This window comes from Tupaia chinensis, unplaced genomic scaffold, assembly GCF_000334495.1.
Source record: "Tupaia chinensis unplaced genomic scaffold, TupChi_1.0 Scaffold000367_1, whole genome shotgun sequence".
NCBI classification, from domain to species: Eukaryota; Metazoa; Chordata; class Mammalia; order Scandentia; family Tupaiidae; genus Tupaia; species Tupaia belangeri.
In genome coordinates this window covers 1,123,986-1,133,629 of record NW_006159864.1, presented here as the reverse complement: position 1 = coordinate 1,133,629, position 9,644 = coordinate 1,123,986, and the positions used below count along the sequence as shown (strand labels likewise).

The 9,644-nt window shown below is 41.0% G+C and overlaps 1 protein-coding gene across 1 annotated transcript in view; it reads right to left on the bottom strand.

Annotated features, from left to right (window-relative positions):
• Window positions 1-1,932: 1,932 nt before the first annotated feature.
• The window catches only part of LOC102483381 (protein disulfide-isomerase-like protein of the testis), a 25,673-nt gene continuing 17,961 nt past the window's right edge, over window positions 1,933-9,644 (bottom strand). Inside the window, exons 4-9 of the mRNA XM_006153299.1 lie at window positions 6,525-6,658; window positions 4,969-5,106; window positions 3,679-3,789; window positions 3,469-3,594; window positions 3,120-3,202; window positions 1,933-1,966 (exon numbers count right to left, since the gene is read on the bottom strand). Coding sequence (XP_006153361.1) covers window positions 1,933-1,966; window positions 3,120-3,202; window positions 3,469-3,594; window positions 3,679-3,789; window positions 4,969-5,106; window positions 6,525-6,658 — 626 coding nt within the window. The remainder of the gene's footprint in view (window positions 1,967-3,119; window positions 3,203-3,468; window positions 3,595-3,678; window positions 3,790-4,968; window positions 5,107-6,524; window positions 6,659-9,644) is intronic.

Below are 9,644 nucleotides of genomic sequence, written 5' to 3'. Positions count from 1 at the left end.
AAGAAGAAGAGGAAGAGGAGGAGGAGGAGAAAAAAGAAGAGAGGAAGGAGAGAAGAAGAAGAAAAGAAGCAGAGAAGAGGAAGAGAAGAAGAGGAAGAGGAGGAGAAGAAGAGAAGAAGGAGGAGGAGGGGAAGAAGAAGGAGGAGGAGAAGAAGAAGGAGGAGAAATGAAGTCCTAGGAAGCTCATGCTTCCTTTCCCTTCTGACTGATCTATACTTCTGGCACACTATGATCAAGGTTCTGCAGTGATCATGTTGCCAGTAGCCTAAATTGTTCAACTTTTGCAAAACACTGTCACGATTATCTATAAAGACTGGAGAGATCCAGGTTTCCCAAGAGTTCATTGTCTTGAGTGTTTTACCAAGAACAGACCTGATGATAAGCATGCCCTGAATCCTCCAGACCACCTGGCACCAAGATAAAAGCACCATCCACCAAAGATGACATCACAGAAACTGTTCTGGAAAATCCCTGGCTTCCTACCCCTAGACCCTCATACTGTCACATTCTTGACCTATATTTAAACCCTCTGCTTGCCCCTCCATAATGAAGATGGTACTTGAAGAGTCTTGGACTCTCCTACTGTTCTCCCAGCCCATGTCTTCTGTAACAAAGCTGCCCTCTGTGCAAACTCTCATTGGCTCAGACATTGGCTTACTTAGTAATGAGCAGTAAAGCCAGTCCATACATTTGCCTGGTAACACTTCCTCCTAGTTAAGTACCTCAGTTTTCTTATCTGTGAAAGTATTACTACCCTAATATCTACCTTATAGGAATGCTGTGAGAATTAAGTAGGACAATGTATGTGAAAGCTTGATTTAGTGACTGATAGGTAGAAAATATGCAATACATACCAACCCCTTTTTTATTTTTTAATTTGTTAGTAGGCTTATGCACTCACAAGGAGAGACTTGCGGGGAAGAAAGAGAAAAAGAAAGAGAGAAACCACTCCCTGTAGAGAGCAGCCACACCACAATCCTTTCTTCTCTGTTTCTCCCTTAGGGACTCTCATGCATGCACATGGACCCACCATGTCCTTAAAGCTTCTAGGGCCAGGATTCAAATTATAGTCAGCCATGTGGGATTTAGCTGCCTTAACCATCGCATCACTGGCTGACCCATGTGAACACTTATTATTATTCAAAATTATTCCATCAAGGAAATCCATGACTTCATTCACTCACTCATTCATTCAGCAAATATGTATGGAGTGCCTGCTATGTGTTAGGCTTTTTACTAAGCACTGCAGACACAACACTGTGAAAGCAGACAAAATTCCTGCCTCACAAAGCATGTTCTAGTACAGAACATGGACAACCAACAAGTAAACAAATTGATAGATTCAGACAGTGACAAGTGCCAGTTAGACAATAAAACAGGACAGCATGATGACGCATGGATGGGGTAAGGCAGGGGCTCAGTATTTGATGGAGTGGTCAGGAGAAGAACCTGAGGATACTACATTTTAGCAGGGTCCTTGGTGATGAGTCAAGGTCAGGTAACAATGGTCCAGGCAGTGGAAACTGCACAAAGGTCTAGGTGCAAGACAAACAAAGATTTTAGTGTTCTAGCAGCAGCAAAGAAAGTCCAGTGTAGAATCAGCACGGAGAGAGAGAGAGAAACTTGGGACGGGAGGTCAAGACTGTCAAAGATGACGTCAGAGGCCCAGTAAGGAGCCTGGGTTTAGGTTTGAACAGAAGGGGAGTCCACTGAAGGACAGTATGCCAGCAGAAGCATGTTAATTTTTCAAAGATCCTTCTGCTTACAGACAAGAAAAGTGGAAGCAGAGAGATGAGTTAAAGGTCGTGCATCAGGAACTTTGATGTCATTCATCCATCAAAAGATTAAGGGCCCCACTAGGTGCTACTCATGGAGGAGCTGGGGAGACTATGGGAAACAAAGGAGACTTATTAAAACCATCCTTATATACTTTCAACCAATATTGTCTACTTCAATGTGCTGGGCACTGGGTTATAGAGGCGAACAAGGTAGAGATAGGTGTACGATCTACTGCAACACTATTAATCTAACCAATTATCTCTAGCTCTAAATTGATCCAAAATCAGTAAGTGGCAATTGGGAAGCTCACTAATTAGGATGACAGCAATTTAGAACCTCATCTCCTGATCTATGCCAAAATAAACTTCTGCACAATTAAGAAATTAAAAAAAAATAGCAGAGGGAACCAGCAGTTGGCATAATGGCTATGTCGCTGGACTCCCACGTAGTCAACCGTGGTTCGCATCCCAGACCCGGTGGCTTAGAACTCACGCCGGGCGCGTGTGTGTGCGTGCCCAAGATCCCAGGAGGAGAATGGAGGAGAAGGGATTGTGGCGTGGCCATCCCCCCTGGGGGGTGATTTCTCGCTTTCTGTCTCTCTGTCTCTCTCTGTCTGTCTGGTGAGCGCACGCACCCTATAGCGAAACCTCTCCAAAAAAAAAAAAAAAATAGCAGAACAAAACACCTAGAAGGAAAAAACGTCTAAATATTGACTCCTTTAACATAGATGGAAAGCTATCAAGTTGCAATCAATTTAATTACCTTGAAAAATAAATCTTAAAGTGTAAAATTGAAAAAAAAATCAGAGAATAGATTTATAAGAGGTATTTTTGATTAGAACCATCTTCCTGAGTATTAAATATGTTCATGCTAGAGCAGTTTTATTTCATCTTTGAGGTTTAAAAGTATTCAAGTATTTTAATTTCAAAATCATTTTTTTCAAAAGAAAAAAGTCTTCCATTAACATACTTCTTATACAAATAAAAATAAAAATTAAATAAATAATGCCTATAATCTAGGTAGTGGTAACTACATTAAATAAAGGTTTAGTGTACCAATTTGTTTCTAATGACAATAATAACAAACACTCTTTATTGTATAGATTTTCTAATTGTTACTACAATTTTCCATTTCAGACATAAGGAGACTAAAGATGAGAGGTCAGGGAAAGTGGCTAAGACAATATACATAGCTTGTAAGAGGAAGAAAATTTGAACTTAGTTCTGTGTGATGTTAAAGTCCAGAATCTCAGCCATGATTTACCAATCACTACTGCTTCACACATACAGGCTTTTTGTATTCCCTGACCTCGAACAGGAGGAGTCTTTTCTCCCCCTCACCTCCAAGCCAAGTGCTCCCATACTGCCCTCACCACTTCTAGTGGAGCAAAGTCCATCAAAAAGGCAGCTAAACCATCATGTTCCTGTAGGAGACATATAGAAAACATGAGAAAAGGAACATCGGTTTTGCAAAAGAGGAACTGACTCTGGGCAGGAAGAATGGAGGAGGCTGATTTAAAATGAAATAATAAATAATACGGAGATGTAAACCAGGAAATGATATGCAAGTACACATGCAAATCTCCCCTGACTTAATTTATAATAAGCAGGACAAGCAAATGATCTCCAGGTTTGCAGGTCTTGGACCTCTATCCAAGAGCCCCAAAGAGCAATGACACATGCTACTAACCTTATTTTGGAATTCCTTCGATGCCAGTTTATAATGTTGAATTATGACACTGTATGATTCAGAGTTTTTGGAGACAAAGAGCAGCATGTGATTGAGGATGTTCAATTCATAAATCAAATCCTTATTCTGAAAATGCAAGGAAAGCATGTCATCCCGAACACCCACAGCCATTCCAGCTACCCTTCTCCCAAGGACCCTTTGTTCACTGACCTCACTGTTGTATTCAATCACTAAATCTGTAAGGTGCTGTTTTATGACTTGATTGAGGTCATGTTTGTTGTTACTGTCATTAATAAGCTCTTGGCGGTTCACAATTTTTCCCTTAGACAAAAAAGGAAAAATGTTGGAAGACAGTAGGTTCCACGATGTAGGCACTTAAGTAATATAAATAGCACAATTTTTTCCCTTAGAGAAAAGAAAAATGCCGAGGGACAGTGGCAGGTGTAATTCATTATCAAATTATTTGACATGAATGGCTGGGTGGATTAACTCATAGGTTGAATATGGGTATGTGGCAGCCATGAAAGTCTGAGATCTGCAATGACAGGGAGTGTGATTGACTGACAACCACAGCTATTATGCACAGAAATCCATCAAAATATTTGTGTGAATGTTAAACAGTTTCTCACACACACTATTCCCAATAAGTGACTGAGGTCATCTGGGAAACTGAAGCAAGCCCATTCCTGGGAGATTCAGGACTCCCCTGATAGAAGACTTTGTTTTGTTTTGTTTTGTTTTTACATAACAGATCAGAATTTATTGAGTTCATGACCAGATGTTTCACAAGTGAAGGATTGCTTGATCACTTTTTTCTTTAATTTTTATTTAAGACTTTGATGAGCTCTTTTAGAACTTTTATGAAAGAATCTTCCATCCTGCCTCCTTTCCTTCTAAAAGGCCAAAACTTCGTCATGGTGTGATGGTTCTCTGAGCCTTCTCTAGCTCTCTGTTTCCTTTGGAGGCTGTTTTCCTAATAAATATTTTGCATATTTTTTGAGAGTTTTTGTTTGTTTTTTGTGTTTGTTTTGTTTTGTTTTGTCTTTTTTGCTATAGGGCGCATACGCTCACCAGAAAGACAGAGATACAGAGAGACAGAAAGCGAGAAAACACTCCCCAAGGGAGATGGCCAAGCCGCAATCCCTTCGCCATTCTCCTCTTGGGATCCTGGACTCACACTCACACGCACCCGGCATGAGTTTAAGCCACTGGGTCTGGGACTTGAACCACAGTTGACCACATGGGAGTCCAGGGACATAGCCATTACGTTAACTGCTGGTCCCAATATTTATTTTGCATATTTAATCCTGCTAGATAATTGCTTCTCAGAAGGGCCTGGACTAACAACAAAATCAAGGTCTATTGGGAAGGGAGAATGAAGTCGCTAACTCCTAACTTCTGTTGCATCTCCTTCTCTTCATTGCCATCATTCATCAATAACAAACCAGAATTTGTACCCAAAACCCATACACATTTCATTGCTTTGAACTAGAGACCTACCTTTTTGAACACCAGGACACTGTCAAGAGTGACATGGAAACGGCCAACAGCATTTTTAATCGTTATCACTCCAAACGTTAGTTCTGGGTAGTCTTTGATCACATCAAAGAACAACTCTGCTACTTCTTCTTCTAAATCCTGTTTGGGAAAAAATGTTTAGCAAAGCTTTGGGAGAGGGAAAAATGTCTAGCTAAGGAAAGGTGAAAGTAGGGGTCAATTAATCTTTCACTTTTCCAAATTTCAGGGTTTTTGCTGGGGTATCCCGATCTCCTTCGATGGATACTCCATACACATATTGTGTCTCTGGCTATGACTAAAGCTGAAATAGGCAAATCCTCAGAGATCAATGGCGATCAATGGAGAGAATTAAGACGAACTTGATCTTTTCCAATTATTACAGATGGTTCTAGACCAGAATTGAGACTTTTTCAAATGTATTTCTTAATTGCTTTCAGAAAATGCAATGGATTTGGCCGCATGTAATATCAAAAATTAATTTGGTATCAGATAGAGTTATAGCTTCAGTCATCCTTCTTTAGTTTGAGAAAGGAATAGGGCCAAAAATACTCTCCAAAAAGGAGGAGGGTGCAGGGACACATACTCGTCATGTATAAGTAGGATGCCAAAAAGTTCTGACTTCCAGTGGAAGGAGTCATCAATTTATGGTAAACAAGCTAAGACACATAAAAAAAAACTAGTTCCCTAAAACAAAACAAATTTGAAAAGTATTTATAAATTAAAATATAAAATCAATAAAAAGCTATCATGAGATATTTAGTATTATATATATTATTTCTGTCCTTCCTCAAACTTTCCCCTTCTGTACCTATGAAGAGGATTAGTTGGTTTGTTTTCAAGTGAGTGCATGTTTACGATATGTTATTAGTTTTAGTTTTTTTGTTTTTATTTTATTTTTTTCAGGTTTTGTTTTTTGTTTTTTGGGTGTTTTTTTTGTTTTGTTTTGTTTTTGCTATAAGGTCTGTGTATTCCCAAAAGAGACAGAGAGAGATAGAGAAAGCAAGAAATCACACCCCAGGGTGGGGGGGATGGCCATGCTGCAATCCCTTCTCCTTCATTCTCCTCTCAGAATTTTGGGCATGCATGCACATGCATCCAGTGTGAGTTTTAAGCCACTGGACTGGGTCCAGGATTCGAACCATGGTCAACTACATGGGAGTCCAGTGACATAACTATTACTCTATTTGCTGGTCCCATATTATTAATTTCAATACATACGAGTGCTTGGAAAGAGTTTAGGGAGAGAGTCTGACCTGCCCCAAGCATGACTGGCAGAAGTTAGTAATACAGAAAGAAAATAAGAAATCGTGTTCTTCAGTGATGCTATAAATGAACCCCCTCAAAGACAAGTTACCTTGTTAAAACCAGTTGTCAAACTCTTCTATTTATTTAGACCCTGGAGCACTCCCCAGGAAACCAGCTCTTTGGTTGGGGAAAAGTGGGCATGCACAAGTGAACGAGTCTCCTCACCTTATTCCCTCCCAGATACAGCACTCCCACTAGTTGACAAGCCTCCTCCCACCTCTTGACCCCAGTACCTGGAAGAAGCCAACAATGACCAAGGGCCTGGCTTTCACAAACTCTGCCACCTGCTGGCTGTTGTTGAATAAAAATGCTTTCTGGCTAATTTGTCTTCTCAACCAAACAACCAAGGCTGTAGATTCAACGACTCCTGCAGAGAGATACAGTCAAATAGATGCTATCCAAGTTTGCCCTTGAACTAGAGCAAGATCTGTCTTTCCCAAGTTTAATGAGTAGAAGCATCTTATTTTGGACTCCCATCCCTTGAAGGCCAAGGTCAGTTCCTCCATTCTTCTTCTCCCTCAAGCTCCAAGGCATGAAATTTAACAGCATCTGAATACTACTGAGTACTTTCCAAGGACCAGACACTGAATGGAGTATTTTGCCTGTACTAAATCTTCACGACAACCCCGTGGGTTAAATACTTTTACTCTCTCCCCCATTTTGCAGATGACAAAACCAAAGTTCAACTTGCCAACAACCACCCAACTAGTGAGTGCTAGAATCAAATCTAGGAGAAAACTTCCCCAACCTTCTTTTCTTATGTACCCTCCAAGGTGACAGGAAGATAGATTTATTTTTATTAAAATATAAATAAAAAGATCAGCTAACTCTGTAACCTTGGGGAAATCCCATTATCCCACTGTGCCTCCAATTCCTCAGTTGAGACCTAAATGTTCTCTAAGGTCATAGAACTCTGACTTCCTGTTTCTCAGCTATCATTTGGAAGGTGCTAAGCACATGTACGTCTTAGCTTCTAAAATTAAGGCATATATACCATATTGGGAAAGACATAACAATCTGCCTGAGTGTACACAAGCTCTATGCATATGGGCATGTCTTTCCTAGGATCACCAATTTCATGTTATGGCAGTTACCATAAAATATTTTATACTCATGTCCACTAGAAAACAGAATGGAATATTTCCAATGAGTTTATGAGATAAAGCAATATTTGTTGGGGGTAGCGTTGCACTGCTTCCATAGACCTTTATTTATTCAATCACTCATTCACCCTTCACTTATTCAATCCTTTGACAAATATGTAATGAGTGCCTATTATGCTATCAAGCATTCTGTTTAGTCCTGGGGATTTAATGGTGAGTAGGAGCAAACACATTACCACTGTTTTGCAACTCATTCTGCTGAGGAAGATAATCATCAAACAATCACACAAACAAGTATATAATCACACATAAGTGAAGTGTTTGAAAGCAAAGTTCTATGAGCTTGCAGCAAAGATAACCTGACCTAGACTGAACGAAGCAAGGTTTCCTGGAGGTTATCAGCTGAAAACTGAAGGACGCCTAGACGTTAACCAGAAAGCAGCACACAGAGGGAAAGACTTCCAGGCAAAGCATACAGCCTTTACAAGGACCCTGCATCAGGACAAATCACTGTACGGGGCTTCAAGAAGGTACCTATCAACTACAAAGGACTCTACTTCTAGTCTCTGCTTACATTGCCCAAGAGCATCAGGCCTTTTTTTTAAAAAAAAAAAAAAAACTTACAATGAAGTATATTTGCATGCAGAGTGGTACTCAAGTTATAATGTATGGGTTTGATGAATTTTCACAAAAAAGAATGCACCCCTGCAACCACTACCCAGAAGAAAGAACACTACCAACTCCTCCCCGTTGTGTCTCTTCCTGCCTTGCCTCCTCTACCCTAGGCGTAATCATTAACCTAACCTCTAATAGCATACATCCATCTCCTATTCCTGAACTTTATGCAAATGGAATCATACAGTGCGTGTGATCGGATCTGGCTTTGTTAAGTTTGTGAGATTCGTCCATGTTGTTTATGTACGTAAAGATTCATTTCTACTGCTGTGTAGTATTCTGTTGTGTGACTATGCGACGAGTTATTTATCTATTCTTTGTTGATGGGCATTGAGTTGTTTGCCATTTGGGGGTGTCCTGAATGAATTCCCCTCCATGTTTCTGAGCTCACTATATGAGCTTCCATAGAAGATAAGACCATAATTATAATTTCTGGTCATAACAGATGCTATGTTCAATGAGGCAGGCCTACAGAAATTCCTGAGGATGTACGGTGGCTTCAAGAGATAGAGAGGAGGGGTAGGTCATGCCCCCTCAGGCCTTGGTACTCCATCCTGCTGCTGTCACTCTCTCCTCTGAGATTTCAGCCCCAAAGTTGAGTTTCCATTTCCACCGTGTTCTTAGCCATCTTTCTGGAGGGGTGGGGAGGGAAGGGCACATAGGGAAACAAATTATTTCTCTCATAGGCATTTATGCAAATATAGCAAATTAGGTTGTATGTGCCCAGAAAAGAAGTGGTTTAAAAATTCTGCAAACAGGGGGACCAGCAGTTAGCATAAAGGCTATGTCACTGAACTCCCACGTAGTCGACCGCGGTTCGCATCCCGGACCCGGTGGCTTAAAACTCACACCGGGTGCATGTGTGTGCGTGCCCAAGATCCCGAGAGGACAATGGAGGAGAAGGGATTGCGGCGTGACCATCCCCCCTGGGGGGTGGTTTCTTGCTTTCTGTCTCTATGTCTCTCTCTGTCTGTCTGGCGAGCGCACGCACCCTATAGCGAAAACCTCTAAAAAAAAAAAAAAGATGGCTGGATCCCAGGTGGCCAACTGTGCAGTTCAAATCCCTATCTGGGGGCTTGAAAAAAAACAGGCCGAGTATGTGTGCATACGTGCCCAAAATTCTGAGAGGTGTATGGAAAAGGGATTGTGGCATGGAACCCCTTTTCCTTGTGTCTCTCCCTCGCTCTCTTTCTCTCTCTCTCTCTCTGATGAGTACATGCACCCTATAGCAACAACAACAAAAAATTTTTTAAGAGTGTGAACAAAAGCCCTCAAAAGAGTCTAAATTTCAGGTCATCCGATTCGCCACTTTGACCTTGCTTTGTGGACCAGCTGGTGGCATCATGGTTAAGATGGCTGGATCCCAGGTGACCAAATGTGCGGTTCAAATCCCTATCTGGGGGCTTGAAACAAAACAGGCCGAGTATGTGTGCATACGTGCCCAAAATTCTGAGAGGTGTATGGAAAAGGGATTGTGGCATGGAACCCCTCTCATAGGGAATCCTTTCTCACTTTCCTTGTCTCTCTCCCTCTCTCTCTCTCTCTCTGATGAGTACATGCACCCTATAGCAAAAA